The sequence below is a fragment of the Salminus brasiliensis genome, chromosome 9 (assembly GCF_030463535.1).
Source record: "Salminus brasiliensis chromosome 9, fSalBra1.hap2, whole genome shotgun sequence".
Taxonomy (NCBI): domain Eukaryota; kingdom Metazoa; phylum Chordata; class Actinopteri; order Characiformes; family Bryconidae; genus Salminus; species Salminus brasiliensis.
Window position 1 is genome coordinate 11,293,849 of NC_132886.1, and position 19,443 is coordinate 11,313,291.

At 43.3% G+C, this 19,443-nt stretch overlaps 1 protein-coding gene across 1 annotated transcript in view; it reads right to left on the reverse strand.

Annotated features, from left to right (window-relative positions):
• The window catches only part of dnah2 (dynein, axonemal, heavy chain 2), a 179,854-nt gene that overhangs the window by 44,190 nt on the left and 116,221 nt on the right, over positions 1-19,443 (reverse strand). The window contains exons 43-53 of the mRNA XM_072687948.1: positions 11,677-11,813; positions 10,199-10,336; positions 9,870-10,028; positions 9,524-9,676; positions 8,538-8,629; positions 5,157-5,355; positions 3,643-3,867; positions 2,952-3,056; positions 545-733; positions 298-383; positions 53-183 (exon numbers count right to left, since the gene is read on the reverse strand). Coding sequence (XP_072544049.1) covers positions 53-183; positions 298-383; positions 545-733; positions 2,952-3,056; positions 3,643-3,867; positions 5,157-5,355; positions 8,538-8,629; positions 9,524-9,676; positions 9,870-10,028; positions 10,199-10,336; positions 11,677-11,813 — 1,614 coding nt within the window. The remainder of the gene's footprint in view (positions 1-52; positions 184-297; positions 384-544; positions 734-2,951; positions 3,057-3,642; positions 3,868-5,156; positions 5,356-8,537; positions 8,630-9,523; positions 9,677-9,869; positions 10,029-10,198; positions 10,337-11,676; positions 11,814-19,443) is intronic.

Sequence of the window (19,443 nt, forward strand, 5' to 3'; positions counted from 1 at the left end):
TATAAATGCTCATCCATGTATCATTCCACTCATAAGTAGGGCAAACGTGTACCAAATATAGGTGGCTGTTTGTTGGGACAGATGCTATGGTAGGTGAGATCAAAGAGAGAGCCCAGTTTCTCAGCCAATAGTGCCACAAATGCCTCCATATCTGCCTGGTCCACGAGCCGGTCTGAAAACACCCTTCACACAGACACAAAGTGAAAGTCAGCTTAGTGCACCCACATGAGTGCATGTGTGTGTATTTGTGTTTGTTTATAGTATATGTGTGTATGTGTGTCTTCCTGGCATGACCACCTGAAGCACTCGTGAATCCAAAGGCGTGTGATGCTCTGTTTGGTGTCATGGAAGTCCCTGTGAGAGCGTAGTAGACCTTGGAACACCTGCAGAGGGAGGAAGAATAAAGAAAGAGAATGACAAAAAGGTTTCAACATAAAAGAACCAGGAACTACAGCACACCGAACTGAGCATCTCAAAAATAGGTCTGCCTAAAATAATTAGATATGTGCCTGTATGTGTGCATGTGTGTGTATGTATTCTTCACCTTGGAAATGTCTCTGAGGTTGAAGAGGTAGTGTATTTTGGCAGGAGTGGGTAAAAAGCGTGCAGTGATGGCATAGTACAGCTCCAGCGTTGCCTGAGTCAGAACACTTCCTATGGGCTTCACCTCCTCTGCAAACTCCTGTAGCTTCTGGTTTATCATGGTACCATAGATGTGTGTTATCTGAGACTCCTACAGAAAGAGGAGAGTGGAAAAAAACTAAGTGAAAATAGCCACTGACTGCCAGTTTATTTGATACACTTGCCATGTACCTACACTCAATGGCCATTTTATCACACCACTGGCCATAGCTGCACTGTTGGTATATTATTAATGACTGGAGCCCATCTGTTGTTGAATAATTTGCCAGCTATCCTCAACCTTATCCATTATTAGAAATTATGAAAAAATATTATGGGTGTTAAGCCCATGTCAGCATACACCTGTTTGTAAAAGAGATGGAAGTTTGAGATGTGCTGTTTGAGGAACCTTCAGTTATTGTAAAGTGTTGGACTAAAGAGGATGTGGACTAGAGAGGCATAAAGCCCCCCAGCACTGAGCTGTGGAGCAGTGGAACTCTGTTCTCTGAAACGATGGTGATGGAGTTGGGGAGTTTGGGATGAAGTGGGGTAGTGATTATCGAACATCTGATCAGCCCCTCTGTACTTGATGGCAATTGTCAAAACCTGATCTGTAGCAAGAGTTTTCGACCTTCAAGTATGACTCAGCCTGACCCGCCATCCTTTAAGATGCACAGAAGACCTAAGTGGGGGAATAAACTTCCCCTGGGTGTGAGAACATTTGCTTGCTGTCTTCAAATGCAGACTGAAGACCCACCTCTTCCAAGAAAACTTGAATCAGCACATATCTTGCACTTACCAAGGTGTATGATTGTACTCATGTCTTACTTGTTTTGATTGACATTCAAGCAAAGTGTAGTGCATGTTGCATATCTAGGTATCCATACTGATTTTTGTATTTGTCAGCATCTAGCTTGAGGAATCTTTTGGATTCTAGCCTATACAAACTAGTTAAGGATATTTTCTGGGTAAATAGCAAAGTACTTTTGTAAGTCGCTCTGGATATGAGCGTCTGCTAAATGTAAATGTAAAAGTGGTTCACACTACATAAGTGATTATACACTATGCTGTGCTTGAATATCAGAGACATCAAAGTAAGACATTTAAGTAAAGTCACTAGGCTTTAATAACAGTGAGCGTCTAAGTTCGTTTCACCACCTAAGCGCCAGGGACAGAGAAAAGATTAGTCAGATTAGCCATCAAGCCAAGCCATACTTGATGCTGTAAGGTTCTAGGTATGGACTGGGTTTTGACCTGTGCCATAAGGTAAGAAGGAGCTGGTCCATTTTTGGCTTTGTAGGCCAGCATCTCTAACTAAATTGCTGCCATTATCTTTTTCCATGCACATCCTTTTCGCAATCCAGCAGTGACATCTGTAATGTACGAGGTAGAGGGGTGCTGACAAACTGTGCACAGCAACAGATGGACTACATTCAGTAACGGTCTACCAACAAGTGTAAAAAATGGGATTTTCAAACCATGCTTCAAATGCAGTGACTACTGTAGTCTGTAGACTTACACACCTAAACAAAGGGTCAAACAAGCCACAAGGCCTACAAAATATACATATTGTATATGTCCTGCACCTGATAAAATGACCTATGAGTGTGGGATCAAGGCAGGTGTGCCCAATGAACTAGCAATTACTAACTGTCTGAAAGAGGGAGGCGAGACAGGAGAGAGATTAATGAAGTGTACAAAAAGCAGAAAGGATATGCCAGATAAAGTGAAAGACTGAAACTGAAAGACAAGGTGATAAGGAAAATGAGTTCGATTATAGCGAGATATAATGGGGCACACCAAGCCAGAGGGGCAAACTGGAGAAGTGTAGATGGAAATACATGTTAAACAGGATTTGTTGTTTGAGGGTGACAGTGGGCAAGGGGGGCAGATTGCGAGGATTCAGATTGCAAGGGGAAAATCAGCACTGAGCACCAATCAGTCGGGCAGCAGGCTTTTTATGCATTCTGCCAAATCAGAGAGCCTCCAGTGTTGCTACTCTTATCATTATCATCATCTTCATTGTAATTCTGCCAGAGCAAGCGACATGGAGAATGATAATGAGAAGAACTAGATATCAACAAAGGAGCAGCAGATACTAGGACCCTAGGACTCAATCACAATACATTTTACACATGGTAATGTATTTTACGTTTGGATTAATGGGGGGGAAATGTGCACAGTTATTGGGTGAACGGGAACAAATGTACAAGCACTTTCTGTTGTTTTATTTTATACAAGAACAAACTCTTTTGCTTGCAGCGGAACAGATACTGAGGAGCTGGTCTCCCAGGGGATCAGTGTGGTACTTCATGCTGTGGCCCACTCACCGCAGGGAACGTCATGTTGATGAGATTGAAGCGACTCTGCAGGCGACCTGATATGTGAGTCCTCCCTCCACCAGGAGGCCCCATGGAGGCAAGCAGGAACATGTCCTAAGAAAGCAAAGCGAATAAGAGCACAGGGAATTAGGACATGTGTTTTATAATAATCCTTCTCAGCCTGAAGTCTGAAAGATCCTCAGCCAAATTCCATTGCTGTTGCCAGCTTCCCACCTATCTGAACGGAATAATTAGCAGCTAAAAGAAGTCTGTTGGTCCCGTTCTTGCTCACATGCACTATATGGAAAAAAAATATTGGGACACCTGTTCATTCACAGTTTCTTCTGAAATCAATGGTATTAAAAATGAGTTTATCCTAATGTCTCTAGGGCCAAGATGTTGGATGATCACCACCCCACCTCACCCCCAACACATCCCAATATTATTGGATAGAGCACCATCTAGCCCGCACCTAGGCATAATGCCAATAAATGTTTATCTGCTCCAGACAGTCCTATTCTATTGGCAGTACTTTTCTACAGGGACTAGACAAGCTGTGTGTGGATCTGCACATCCATGTCAGCAACCTACCTTCCTAATGTGGCCAAATAAATTTATTAGAAGGGGTGTCCACAAACATTTGGACATATAGTGTACCTTAATGCACAGACTGTGGCACAGACTGTCTGCACTCTCTTACCTTGACACACTTTAGGGTCTGCTTCTGCCGGTCGTACCAGAAGCCGTAATCAATCCAGAGCCGAAGCAGCTCCAGAGGAGGCTGAGAGCCAAAGTCGTCAACCGCGGGCATGTTCAGGTCATCCAGGAAAGCCAGCATCCTCTTCCCCCCGATCGGCACATACACACCTTTTGTTCGCTTCTCCACTCGAGACTCTATAATGGCCTGCACATTGTTCGAGGTGGTCTAAGAAAGTCATGCAAAAGAGAAAAACAGGAGAATGTGAAAACAAAACAAGGACGGAAATTTGAATGAAAGAGCTGGGGAAGAAGTGAAAGAGGACCAAGAGATGAGGAGAGAAACAGAGCATAAGGGTAGGGTTTATAACGATGATGAATGATGATAATAGCTCAGCCTGATGAAGATGGTAGTGATGATAGGGAGTGATGGGGGATGCAGCCCGCAGTAAGTGCTGCTCATTGCATCTCAGGCTGAAAACAGCAGCTGACTCAGCTAATTGCACCTTCTGGAGTGGAGGACAGTAATAGGGGTTTGAGTGTGAAGCAGCCCAATTTTACATATGCTACTAGTCAGAACTACAGGTCCATCTCAGAGTCAAAATGACTGAGTATCTGAGCGCATCAGACTGAGTGTGTTTGATGTGTGATTGGAGGCAGGAAGAATCCTAATACATGGAACACAGAGTTTGGTATATTTGGTATTTTTTTAGAATATGAAGCATTTTCTATTTTTTCATACAATATTACAACTTACACAATGCTACACACCGATCAGCCATAACATTAGTACTACTGACAATGTGAAGTGAAAAACACTGATCTTCTTCATCCACAGAGGTATCTGTCCAGGGGTGGATATTTTAGGCAGAAGGTAAACAGCCTGTTTTTTAAGGTAATGTGTTAAAAGCAGCAGCAATCCTGTGGGGGTCTTGTGAAGGGTTTTCTGGAATGCAGTGGTTATGGGCACCTAAGGCTTACTTTTGCAAACCTTGGAAGCCCCAACTCACAACTTACAAGATCTGCTGCTAACGATTTGGTGCCAGATATAACAGGACCCCTTCAGAGATCTTGTGGAGTCCATGTCTCAAATGGTCACATCTTTTGTATAGACACAAAGGGACCCACTCAATAGTAGGCAGGTGGTAGTAATGTAAATAACTATTAGAACCCAGCTACTGAGAGATATTTAGATCAATAATACAAAAATGTATTTTTTTATCATTACATGACAAAGAACACACTGAAATGACCCTTTTACAACATTTACAAAGTTATTTTTTAAATCTGCTTCATCTAATCAAAATCATTCCAAACCTTTGAACAGTAAACATTAGAAACATGAAACCCTACAATGAGTGCAAGCTCAAACCATCACCATATCACTGATTTATAGCTGACCTCTGTGTCCTCGGTTATTTAGTCGATAAATGACAAAAGGACGTATGAGTGAGCAGACAATCTTATGGCCTATCGAGAACAGAAGTGCACTGGAACATATCTACTGCCAGCTGGTACCTGAGAGGACATGTTGATGGTGAGCATGGTCCATTTGGCTGGATCCAGGCCCTGCAGGACGCTCTGAGCCACTGAAGTCTTCCCTGTGCCCACAGGACCCGTCAGCAACACTGGGTACTGACCACAGACCAGTGAATTCACTAGGAAATGATACCTCACTGTGTCCACAGTAGGAACCATGATCTTGTAGAATGGGGCACTGCAGAGAAACAGCAGAGAGAGATGGCTGAATGAAGGTATGATGGGCTTGAAGAATGATGAATTGTCAGCTTTTGTCAGGTTGTTTTTACTGAAGCTCCACTGATTACTGTTCACTATTATAATATCACAAGTGTCTACTCTAGTATTGCACATTTATCACAGTTAATGGTTGCAGATTAACAGCTGTCAAACCCACTGAATCTAATCCCCCTTTACATTCAACCTACACAGCAGACTGAAGTAGTCATCTCAAAGTTTGTAGATGCATACTATTCCACAGTCAAAAGAAGTTGCATAAGATAGACATCAGGGACTTCACTGAACCACAGCGAGAGCTATTATCTACAAATAAACAGTGGTGAAAGTTTGCAGGAGTGGCTGACCTGCAAATTTTTCCCAAGAGCACAGAGACAATCCATCCTGGAGTTCACAATAGATCCCAGAAGAACATCCAAGGGAGTCTCACATAAGGGTAGGTGGGGTAATATGTCATTATTACCAGAGTTTCTCAGAGATTTTAGCCCCTTCCGAATGTGCCATGTCAGTTCATTTTACAGACTTACCTACTGTAACATGAGCTGTAAAAATAACCTCAGATTATATGAATCCTGTGTGAATTGGCATATGGGTAAATAATCAGTTTGCAGCTCTTCTCCAGTATAAAGGCGCTCAAGGAGGCATTTAGTTTTGTGCATGGCACAGATACCTTAGGTCGCTCAAGTCTGTGGCAAATCCAATCAAATCCAGAAGACTTGCAAAAGGAGTCCTCAAAGGCCTGGTGCTTCTGGCAGCTTTGTGTAGCGTAGCCTATAAGCCTATACATGTGTTATGAACATGGAGCTGCTAATTTTCAAATGAAAGAAAATTAAAGTGAGATATAAGATGGGTTATCACCATGTTTCTTGGAGGTGAAGGCAGTGTGCAAATGAAGTTGCCACTCTCAACTCAGTCATTTATGCCGAGATTCCTTATTCCGAGCAAATCTATTATAGATTTGACAGACGTCCTGTAGTAAAACATCTCCACCAAAACTCCCCATGTAAAACTAATCCTGTCCGAATACGGCTTTAGTGGGGAAGCAACAAGACAGGAACCATTGCTTACCAAGAGGACTATCAATGCTTATCTGACACAAACAAAACAAACAAAAACACTAAAGCCTGGTCGGACGGATGATTCCAAAGTGTTTCAATGTGTGTTCATACTTGTCAGGGTTGATTCCATTAAAACGAACCCTGGTGTGATTGCTCTGTTAGTGTGGTTTGTTAGAGTAAGTGTGAAAGCTGCCTTTTGAACAAAGAAGACCGTCTGAGCATGTCTATATCTGGTGCGGTTTGTCTGAAGTACGAACACAATACGATCCAAAATGCCTAAATGAAAAAAACGTAAAGTTGTGCACGAGCACGGGGTCATTCCTGCCCGCAAAATCTAGTATCAACCCTCTCCACTCGCTCCACCAACGTCACGCCGCCTGCATCGGCACGCTTCATCACAGGTGAGTCTCTGTGCAGACCTGCCCACATGTCTGTGCTTTAACTTTTTCTGTATGACGCTGATACTACTGATATCAAGACAATGTGCTTTAATAGGCCAGGTTTAAGGATACAGAGGTTGGATTTTTTCCAGTAGCCATTGTGTGGATCACATCGGATCCTCAGACACACCCGTCTTGGTACGATTGCAAATATGTCAGTATGAACTCAAAGCAAACAAGAATAAAAAACAATGTATCATTTTCTTTGGTCTGTATCAAGGAAACCGAAGTACAATTATAAACACACCCTTTGGGAGTTTTCACACTAAAGCTTTTTGCTAGATCCAGGTCTGATCGCACGACTACAGTGTTTGGACAAGTGTAAAAGCTGTTTTCAAGCCCAAAAAGCCAATCTATGGACCAGAAATTAGTGGTCTGGGGTTCGCTTCCGCTTGGTGTGGAAGTTATCCACTCCTGGCAATGTGTGTGGGGTTACATTATCGGTTCATTGGATTAGTTTCATAATCAAATATAACATTTCACAGCCAACGCTGAAACTACTCCCTGCTGTCTGCTTGCTGTTAATGCGAGTCCATACGTGATGGGGTGTGGGTGCCTACCCTCTGGATTGGCTTTGTCCCATTGCACAACCCCCCCAAGTTTGCCATACTCCTTATTTTTTTTCTTCCTTTCTGTTATCTTGCTTTTTCTTGCCCTGTTTCGACTGCTCTGTACCTGAAACTGCCAGACCTGGATATCCACTACCCTGCTGCCTGCTGCTATGCTGTCCTGCTCTGGATCCTTACACTGACTCACCCTTGCCTTGCTGCAAAGCTGTGCAAATGACTTTTACTTTTCACTCACATATTCATAATTTATGGCTTGATGTCACATTTGCCACAGCTCTTACTTCACCATTTTTTGAAATCAGAAAAGGATGGGTTCCCATTTTGAGGTTTGCTTCCCCTTGGTTCCTTGCCCATAAAGGAACCATGAGGTAAATCATATCACAGAGCTCATATCACAATACTGATTTCTTTTGAACTTTTGAACAGACAGCGTATTCAGAAGGCACTAGAAAAAGGGAGACTAGACCACTTAGTGTGGGTGGGATAGGGCAATGGGTAGAAGTGAGCCCAAACATAATTTATAGGAGTAGACGGAGGAGAGGGAGAATTAGAGGACAAGTGGGACAACTGAGAGGTGTGGAATATGAGAGGCAGGAAAGTCAAGAAAAAAAGGAATGAATAAGGTAGAAAGAAAGAGAGGAAAGGAGGGAGAGATGGTGCTATGAGAAAATGGGTCTCTGAGAAAGAAAGTGGACTGAGGGAGAGCAGGGCAATGGAGGTGAAAAAGTCTAGATTGAAAGACTGAAAATTGAAAGATATAATAAGACAGCAAGAATAAGTGGAGAGATAAAAAAAGATCCAGTTCTTTAAAAAAATGGACAGCGGACAAAGAGTTGGCCAGAGAGTGAAGAGCCAAAAGGACAGAGGGCGATGAAGGGGAAAAGACAGAAAGACGTGAAAAATGGGGGAGCAAGAGACATAAAGGGAGAGAGATAAAGATAGAGTGAGTGATAAAGAATAAGAAATGATGAAATAGAGTATATGAATAGAGCAGAAGGCTGGCCAGGACCCAGGCAGAAGGCCTCTAAGGGACTGTGCGGGCGGTTGGCACCGCATATACACACAGACACTACTCACTTGGAGGCATAACGCCAGCCTTTGGGCAGCTTGTCCTCAAAGGATGCCCAGGTTTTGTTCTTAGTGTCCACGTAATATTCATAGATTGTGTCCTGATGAGACAAAATATATGAAGACAGTATATATGATTATTTCAAGAATTTCTCTGAACTTGGTATAAAAAAGTGTTTTTCCTGCTTTTGTTGGAGGAACTGTCTCTACTGTCCAGGGAAGATGGCTTTTTACTAGATTTGGGAGCACTGCTGTGAGGATCTAATTGCATTCAGAAGCAAGAGTGTTAGGATGTTGCACGAGGTCCAGATGTTGCATGATCACTACCCCACTTCATCCCAAACTCCTAGGGTATTCCCAAAAGTATTGGATGGAGAACCATTATTCCTGAAAGAACAGTTCCACTACTCTATAGTTCAGTGCTAGAGGCTTTATACCTCTTTAGCCTATGCCTGGCATTAGGCATGGTGTCAATAGGTTCATGTTTATTTGCTCCAGAGAGTCCTATTCTATTGGCAGCATGTCTCATCACGGACTAGAGAAGTTGTGTGTGTGTGCTTTCACACATCTGTGTCAGAAATGGGGGCAACTTAAAGTAGCTGAATGCATTGGTTAGAAGTCCACAAACATTTGGACATGTATGTGTGTATGTGACAGGGTTCAGTTGACTCTGAGGGAACACGTGATAGCCCTTATCCTCCTTGTGCTGATTGTATTGTGTGATAAGGAAGGTACTAGCAAGTGCAAGGAATGGTTGTTCCATCACCCAAGGATTTCACACCCCATTAATGGGAATTTCATGCTAAGTATGATCATGTGCATCCCTGTAAAACACAGTTGCAAAGCCAGAATATTACCAGTAGACACATATCCTCATTAATATCCTGACTTCTGAGACGGAAAGGAATGAATGTGTCTCATTATACTTGTGGGCATGTGGATGAATGTGTGTGTCATGTGTAGGGGTATATATTGTGTGAGAGTGTCTAAAACACCTTGTTAGGAAATGTGCCGTCAATTTCTCGCAAGAAGTTGTCAATCTTCTTGCGTCCATCCTCATCCACAGATGCACATACAGACCAGATCAAGCTGAAGATGAACCAAAGTTCTACCATCCGGCCATAGTTCTCACTGTCTGCTGGGTTCACCTGAAGCAAAAGATGAAGAATCCATAGCATCTTACAGTAATGCAATAACCAGAATGGCTCTAATGGAACTAGTGAGTCTAGTGAGTATAAGAAGCTAAACAGGGTTCTTCATGATTTTTGAATAAGTCCGTCAATAAAACAATCTTTTTGGCTAAGCTGGTGGGGGCGGGTAGTGTAAGTGCAAAGTTCTGACCCCGTTCTCAGGACTGGCCAATGAATCGTAGAGTCTGCAGAGAGAAATGACTCCGTTCAGCTCAGTGATGGGTACCAGCTCCTTACAGTGAGTCTTCTTAAAGCTTATTGTTTTCTCTATGTATCTGTCAAACAGGCGCTTCAGATGATCTACCTCCGTCTATAAATAGACAGTGAGAGAAAAAGTGGGAGAGAAAGCGAGAGAAACAGGAAAAGGTTGAAGGAGAAGATGAGTGCTCATTTCGCCATCACTCATCCATACAGAGGACAAACTAATGGAGGAACTAATGGTAGCATCAGTCATTTAATGGCCTGTGTAGTGTGGGGAACCTTCTGCCGCTTGTCGATCCAGGACTGAACGTAGGGCTTCCAGCCCAGGTCTGAGTAGTCATTATACACCATCCCACAGCGGGATACTGTCGCTGGAGACGCCACAGCAAGATCTTCCACCTCAAACAACAAGGACACCTACACACATAGGAAAAATAAATATTTGCAACTTGTATAGAAAGAAATCAGCAATGTGATGCATACAATCACAGCAGCTTCAGGTAATGTTCAAATCAACCATCAATAACCTCAGAGTGATCTTAGTGTTTTTGAGTGTGCCATGATTGCTGGTGACAGACAGTCTGGTTTGAGCATTTCTAGAACTGCTGATCTCCTGGGGTTTTCAGCACAGCAGTCTCTAGAGTTTACTCTGAAGGATATAATAAAGAATAAATAAATATCCAGTGGCCAGCACCAGTCGTGAGGAAAGAAACACCTTGTTGATGAAAGAGGTCAATAGAGAATGGCCAGACCGGTTCCAGCTGACAGAAAGGCTACAGTAACTCACCACTCAATTATAGTTATATACAATTATAGTGAGCAGAAAAGCCCCTTAGAATGCACAACACGTCCAACCTTGAGGCAGACGGGCTACAGCTGCACAAGGCCATGTCTGGTTCCACTTCTGTCAGCCAAGGACAGAAAGCTGAGGCTGCTGCGGCTCAGCACAGGCTCACCAACACTGGAAGCAGACTACAAAAACGTAGCCTGTTCTGATGAATATGGATTCCTGCTGAGGCACATGGATTGTAGTCCATGAACTCAACCTGCTTTGTGTCAACAGTCCAGGCTGTTGGAGGTGGTGTAATGGCGTGGGAATGCTTTCTTTTCTATTTACCCTTGTCTTCTAAAGCAGGTGTGGGCAATTCTGGTCCTGCTCAAGCTCACCTGATTTAACTCACCTGTAAATGGGCCAGGTTTAGTAGGTGTGCTGAACTCCGGCCCCGTTTCGCACTCCTGTTCTAACGGCTACTTCGAGCATGATAATATTAGCACCATGTCACAAAGCATAAGTAATATCTAACTGGCTTCATGAACATGACGATGAGTTCGGAGCTCTTCAGTGAACTTCCCAGTCTTCAGATCTGAATCCAATAGAGCATCTTTGGGATGTAGTAGAATGAGAGTATTGTATGATTCAATAATGTAAACATGGACCAGAATCCAAAGCAATGTTTTCAATATTTTGTGGAATCCATGCTATAAGGAATTGATGCTATTTTGAGAGCACAGTATTAGCACAGTGGTCCTAATAAAGTGCTCAGTGAGTGTATAATATATCACCAGCAGAAACCTGGGACTTTCCCTACTCAGCTGTGTATGAAACTAAAAATTGTGGTAACTCATAATAATGCATAAATGAAGCATGTCGCAGTAATGTGCATGGACCCAGTGTTTTTTTTAATGGGTCATAGTGTAATGTTTCAGAGGGTCAGGGTTTAGTATAGATGTAAGCTCCATTGGTCAAGAGGCTGTACCTGTTCAGGCATGGCGATTCTCTCTCCGTTGATAAGCGTAAGAACTTTATTGTCGTCCATCACTGAGTTCATGCTTTCAATCCACAAAGTATCCACTGGTCCATCAAACACAATCCATTTCTCGTCCGGCTTCTCATCTGAGCTCAGCAACAGGAGAGAGACGGAGGAGGCAGTTAGGCAATAAAACAAACATACACACACACACACACACACACACACACACACACACACACACAGACAAACTTACAGTGCGCATCCTCACTTATTTACTGCCTCTCTTCTTCTGCCTTTCTCTTTCACAAGCGCAGACAAACAGATTTGCAAACCTGCTTTTCTATCTTTGACTCTCTATCTATTTGCCTGTCTCTTTCTATTTCTTTCTCAGTATATACAGACTTGCAGGCTTTTCTAGCAAATGCTCTAAGTGATCATTTATCTTCCCCCCCCCCTCTTCCTTCATCTGACCATGTGTGTCTCATTTACTAAGCCCACAACAATAACCACAACACAGCACAGGCCATCTGTCTTACGCACACGTACACTGTCTCTCTTTCTCTGGCTCACACACACACACACACACACACACACACACACACACACACATCTACGTTCTCGCTCTCTCACACACACATACACGGGCTGACTGACTGGGTAAGCACATAACATCAAACCTGTCACACACAGCAAAAGCAACTGTCATTTCTCCGCTGGGTGAGCTTCCCTCTCCAAGCAGCGAGGAGGGGAAATAAACAAACAGAGATGAATAGCAACAGATACCGAACATATGGAGCCCCTGCAATCCCTGATTACACCATTCAAACACAAAATTCCATCACACCAAAACCCACACAGTAACAAGACACGAACAAAAGCCCTGAAAATAAAAATAAAAAGTCACTCAGTGTAACTGTTCCTGGAAAAAAAACAGCAAAACATCATTTGCAAAAAAAAAAAAGCAAAAGAGCAAAGCAAATGAGACGCGCTCAGACAGGTAAACGCAGGCCTGGGACTGGCCCTGGCCACACCAAGTGATTGGTGGGTGGTCAAAACAATCTGTCACTGCTGCACATGTGGTAACCTCTGATGGCATGGTGCACAGTGCCAGAAAGAATGCCATCGACCCACTCGCCGTAGCTCAGGTCAAAGTGGCCACAGACTCCTTCCACAGACACGGCCTTGGGACAGACCACAAACTCCTGCACCAGTGAGGGAGAGAAGGAAGAGAGAGGAAGAGAGAGAGACAGAGTAAGAAAAAGAGAGAAAGAGATGGAGAGCTGAGGAGAGAGCAAGTCAGAGATAGAGAGAAAGAGATGGAGAGCTGGAGAAAGAGTGAGTCAGAGATAGAGAGAAAGAGATGGAGAGCTGGAGAAAGAGTGAGTCAGAGATAGAGAGAAAGAGATGGAGAGCTGGAGAAAGAGTGAGTCAGAGATAGAGAGAAAGAGATGGAGAGCTGGAGAGAGAGCGAGTCAGAGATAGAGAGAAAGAGATGGAGAGCTGGAGGGAGAGCGAGTCAGAGATAGAGAGAAAGAGATGGAGAGCTGGAGGGAGAGCGAGTCAGAGATAGAGAGAAAGAGATGGAGAGCTGGAGGGAGAGCGAGTCAGAGATAGAGAGAAAGAGATGGAGAGCTGCAGAGAGAGCGAGTCAGAGATAGAGAGAAAGAGATGGAGAGCTGGTGGGAGAGTGAGTCAGAGATAGAGAGAAAGAGATGGAGAGCTGGAGAGAGAGCGAGTCAGAGATAGAGAGAAAGAGATGAAGAGCTGGAGAGAGAGCGAGTCAGAGATAGAGAGAAAGAGATGGAGAGCTGGAGAGAGAGCGAGTCAGAGATAGAGAGAAAGATGGAGAGCTGGAGAGAGAGCGAGTCAGAGATAGAGAGAAAGAGATGGAGAGCTGGAGAGAGAGTGAGTCAGAGATAGAGAGAAAGAGATGGAGAGCTGGAGGGAGAGTGAGTCAGAGATAGAGAGAAAGAGATGGAGAGCTGGTGGGAGAGTGAGTCAGAGATAGAGAGAAAGAGATGGAGAGATGGAGAGAGAGCGAGTCAGAGATAGAGAGAAAGAGATGGAGAGCTGGAGAGAGAGTCAGAGACAGAGAGAAAGAGATGGAGAGCTGGAGAGAGAGAGAGTCAGAGATAGAGAGAAAGAGATGGAGAGCTGCAGAGAGAGCGAGTCAGAGATAGAGAGAAAGAGATGGAGAGCTGGTGGGAGAGTGAGTCAGAGATAGAGAGAAAGAGATGGAGAGATGGAGAGAGAGCGAGTCAGAGATAGAGAGAAAGAGATGAAGAGCTGAAGAGAGAGAGAGTCAGAGATAGAGAGAAAGAGATGGAGAGCTGGAGAGAGAGCGAGTCAGAGATAGAGAGAAAGAGATGGAGAGCTGGAGAGAGAGTCAGAGATAGAGAGAAAGAGATGGAGAGCTGGAGAGAGAGAGAGTCAGAGATAGAGAGAAAGAGATGGAGAGCTGGAGAGAGAGAGAGTCCGAAATAGAGAGAAAGAGATGGAGAGCTGGAGAGAGAGAGAGTCAGAGATAGAGAGAAAGAGATGGAGAGCTGGAGGGAGAGTGAGTCAGAGATAGAGAGAAAGAGCTGGAGGGAGAGTGAGTCAGAGATAGAGAGAAAGAGATGGAGAGCTGGAGGGAGAGCGAGTCAGAGATAGAGAGAAAGAGATGGAGAGCTGGAGGGAGAGCGAGTCAGAGATAGAGAGAAAGAGATGAAGAGCTGGAGGGAGAGCGAGTCAGAGATAGAGAGAAAGAGATGAAGAGCTGGAGGGAGAGCGAGTCAGAGATAGAGAGAAAGAGATGGAGAGCTGGAGAGAGAGCGAGTCAGAGATAGAGAGAAAGAGATGAAGAGCTGGAGGGAGAGCGAGTCAGAGATAGAGAGAAAGAGATGAAGAGCTGGAGAGAGAGCGAGTCAGAGATAGAGAGAAAGAGATGGAGAGCTGCAGAGAGAGTCAGAGATAGAGAGAAAGAGATGAAGAGCTGGAGAGAGAGCGAGTCAGAGATAGAGAGAAAGAGATGGAGAGCTGCAGAGAGAGCGAGTCAGAGATAGAGAGTAAAAGATGGAGAGCTGGAGAGAGAGAGAGGGAGAGTGAGAGAGAGGGAGAGTGAGAGAGAGGGAGAGAGAGAGAGAGATAGTGAGTGAAAGGACATGTTTGGGTAAACAGGGAGAGGGAACAGAATAGAAAGAGAAGGAAATTAAATCACAGGGGGGAGCACACAGTGGAATGCAGGCTGAGCGGGCTCACAGAGAAACAGAGAGAGAGAGAGAGAGAGAGAGAGAGTAAAATAGCAGGGTGAGAGAGAGAAACAGAGAGAGAGAGAGAGAGAGAGAGAGAGAGAGTAAAATAGCAGGGTGAGAGAGAGAAAGAGAGAGAGAGAGAGAGAGGAGGCAGGAAAGAAAGAGAGAGATGGAGAGGGGTGAGTAAGGTGGCTCATACAGTAGCTGGCTTACTGCAGCAGAGGGAGAAACACAGGCAGCAGGAAAAAGGCCATCTCTTTGGCACTGACAGCCTCACAGGAGCTGAGTTATACAGCGCACACACACACACACACACACACACTATCTACCCCTGAGTACTGCAGTTTCTCCAATCTGCAACAGAGTGAGAGGAAGAGAGAGAGTGGAAGAGAGTGGAAGAGAGAGAGAGAGAGAGATTTTGGCCTACAATTCTGCTCACAGCAGGACAGAAGATGATTCTGGAGAGTGAAAGAGAGTGAGCAGTGTGCTGGCAAAAACAGAGCGCACAAGAAAAATAAATAAATAAAAAATAAAGTGCCAAAAGTGACATTTCATCCAATCAACACGTTGACCCTGTCCGGCATTAAAAGCAAACTGTAGAAAAAGAGAAAGGAGTAGAAAAAGGGACATGATGATAGCGGTGGTCTGGGAGCGGCTCTAAAGAATCACACAGAGGAGAACACAATTAGTGGCTCTGACGGAGTCGTGTCGAGTTGAACTGAAAAAGAAAAGTGTCAAGGGACGCATTCCGGGCCCTGCGACGGCAAAGAGAGAGCGGCACTTTGCCAGGCTGTGACCCGCTGTTCTTTTGTGTCTGTGTGTGTGTGAGAGAGAGTGTGTGAGTGTGTGATTTTGCTGTGAGGTTGAGCTTTAAGGAGAACAGAATGCACACCAGCAGTGTGTCAGTAAGTACCGCTCAGCCCACGCGCATGTGTCACCCACAGCGCAACATATCGCAAGAGCTGATGACACACAGGCACATGCCACACACAAATACACACACACACACACACACGGTTGCCCCCTCCTGCTCTCCTGATTCCATAAGCTGGTAGGTGATCAAAGAGAAAACACTGACAAAAAATGTTAGGGTAATGGAACTCCATTTCCCATAATCCTTGTTCTGCTGGAAGTAGAAGGGTGAAAAGGAGTTAGGATGTCAGACGAAGGGATCTAAAGTTCTGAAGAGCTGTTAGGACTTAGGGAACTTTGCTGGAGAAGGTTGACCAAAATTCAACCATATACACTCCTAAAAATAAGACAGGTGCCAAGAAAAGGAGCGAGGCACTCTCAGTAAAAAGGGTTCTATGAAAATGAGCAATCGTAGATCGTAGAATAATGAGAGTTTGATACATGGAAAACCGTGAACCTCAAACACTGTTGTGTCCTCACTGAAAAGAAAATTTGACAGGGCTGTCAAACAGGCCAATTCCAAAACCCCTTAACTCTTATGTAACAGTCTTGACTCGTTATATTTACGCCCCCAAACACCTAGCCCACTAATAATTACCCTGCAAGCCCTAGTCAAAGCTGGCGAAGTAGACTCTGCTAGTCATAGGAGTGCAGGCTGCTACGCGAATCAGACCTAGTGATCGTGGCTTTTCCTGTGCCAGTGTTCACAGAGGTGTAAATCAGACTGGGCAAGCGAGGAAGCCAAAAAGGTCAGTTATACTAGCTGAAAGGCTTTGACCATCTCCTCTTCCAACGTCCAAGGAAGCCAGGGGAAGTAAACAAGCGCTAGATGGGTGCCAGGCTAAAAGCTAACTTTGCTATATTATCTTCAGCTAGCTAACTGCAGACCACACCAAAAGGAAACTTTGAGAATTGCAACACTAACTGTAATAATAATGAAAATGTTTAAAAAAAATGTTGGAGTAACTGCCTCTACTGTCCAGGGAAGACTTTGGATTATCACCACCCCACCTCATCCTCAACTCCCCAGCTCATCCAAAAAGCATTTATACCCTTCTAGCCCAGACTTGGCATTAGGCATGGTGCCAGTGGGTTCAAGTTTATTTGCTCCAGAGAGTCCTATACTATTCACTGGCAGTTTTTTTTCTACAAGCCGTGTGTCCATTTGTTCATCTGTGTCAGCAATGGGTGCAAGATATGTCGAATGCAAGCATTAGAAGAGGTGTTCACAAGTATTTGGACATATAATGTCTATAAACATTCCCTTTACTAAAGAACCCTTAAATAAGTTTAGGTTTTATTAGAATTTTATCAGTGTTATGTCTTAGAAGAACTCTTTCTTCTGTGGTGTGAAAGCAAGAAGAACATTTTTGAAGTTTAAAGAACCTTCTGACAACATAGAGGTTCTACGCAGATTCGATGTTTGTCCTATAACTGAACATTAAAACTCACAAGAACCTTTTTTAGGAACCTGTTTTTTAAAAGTGCACAGCATATCTCTCTCTGTCAATTACCGCTACCTATCGTTCCCTTCTGTCAGTTGTCTGCTCCAATTAAACATCCTGTTATCCCATCGCTGCTTTCTGTCTTTTACCAGAAAAATGGGGGAAATAAATATATAATAAATAAATGTATATAATAATTCAGCTGCATAGTCAGCATTACCTCTGCCAAACTGTAGTAGCAAACTCAGGCCCTGTATCTTCTGATACACAGATACTCAGCCAGTTAGTATGCACTGAGAGGCGAACGCACTTTTCTAGGAGAATAAATTACAAGGCAAACAGCCCCAGTTTATTACTCCTGAATATCGATCACCTTTTAAACCCCCTCCCTGTGGACAAATTATCTCCTGAAGGGATCTGCCTCTAAGTACAAATTTAGCAAAACAAATGAAATGAAGCTTCTTAAAACAGTCACACTATTAAAATCTTCCACCTGTGCCCTGGAACCACCCCCTGCATCTTTCTTCAAAGTTATTGCTGACAGCCTCATTATCAGTGTGCTGAAGATCGTAAAGTGCTCCTTAGAAACAGGCATTTTTTCCCCAGATCTGCTTACAAGAGCTATTGGAAATGCTGTACATAACTTCAAATCCCTTTATTTTGGTCGTCAGCTGAGCAACAGTGTAGGAACCATAGTGAGAACAAAGCTGATGGATTCTTCTAAGTGCTAGTCAATTTACACATTTGCCTCCTTACCTCAAAGAGTCAATTTTAGTAAAAACCTGGGTCTGAAGTTGCTTCTTTAGTTTTGTGCTGGAGCTATGAGGCCTTTTTAAAAAGCCTTTTACTTTTCCTGGCAAGAGTGACAAGACAGCATCAGTACAGAGCTAGATTAGAGTCTCACTGTCAATGTGTAAGAGTATTTATATTGAGTTTTTTTATACGTTTATTTGTTTATTCTCACAATTGAACATTTTTATTTTACATTTTAAACTTTTTTATTATCAGTGTAAATTCAGAAAATATTCTATTCCATGTTTAAACAGATGCTCCAATAACAATCCGTCTGTTTATGAACATTGGGTGAGGTAAAATAGTCCCATTCAGTCAGCCACCCTACTGCTAAAATATCACTGTCAGACTATGCCCTTTAGTCATGTGCTGCTCTGTATTCCTATTATCCATTCCACCTTAAAAGATGCTCTTGGACTCTGTGCAAAGCTTAGTCCACCGGACCTGGGTTTTGTAAGAACTGCCATTGTTGCTGGGTTATGCATGTATGTGGCAGAGTAATATTTGAAGAGCTTCGGTCAGAGTGCCATTATAATGCAATATTACCACTCTTAGAACCTCTCTCAACCGATCACATTGTGGGGTCGGAACTAACTGTAGTATAATGAATATTATTGATCAGTGTGATTTCAGTGTGCTTATGTATCAGTTTTATCAATGTTTTATTTAATTTGTCTAATTGGGAAAGTTGTGTGAGGAGTGTTCTAATAACGTTGTGATATAAACCATTTTTACATCACATTATTTCTGTAACAGACTGTTACAGACTAACCTTCCTGGAGCCTTTTATAAACATTGCTGTACGCTTGTATAATGTTCTCTGCTAGCTGGGTTTTGCAGGGGCTGCTATGAAACTCTAGATGTTCCTCAGACTCTCATTTGAATTTTATAAAAACATCACAGTACTTACAGTATATTTTTGCTTCATTAGCTTTATTAGAGTTTCATTAGCCTTTATTGTCTTAGATTGCTTTTTTTATTTCTTTTTTAATTACCTTTCAGTTGAACTAATCTAATGGCGATTCAACATTATCTATTCTCTGTCTTATTAAATCTGGTTAATTCATCCTCCTTGCTCCTGTAATGCTTTCTATTATTTCGTTAAAATGTTTTTGTGTTGTTACCTGGTCTATATGTACGCATGTTGAAGTGGGTTTAAAGGGTATGAGAAGGAGCGTATTAATGAAGGTGTTTTAGTTTTTCCCTGCCACCGTCGCCTCTGGCTTGCTTGTTAGAAGCTCGGACCGGCATCTCTGTAAAACTGTTTAGTAACAATGGTGGCTGTTAAAAGCCCTACATAAATAGACTTGACCTGACGCAAAACTAGGTGCTATATTTATGTTTATGTAACTGCGTGAAGTTTCTAGTTTGAGAAGTCCTGTTTACATGAA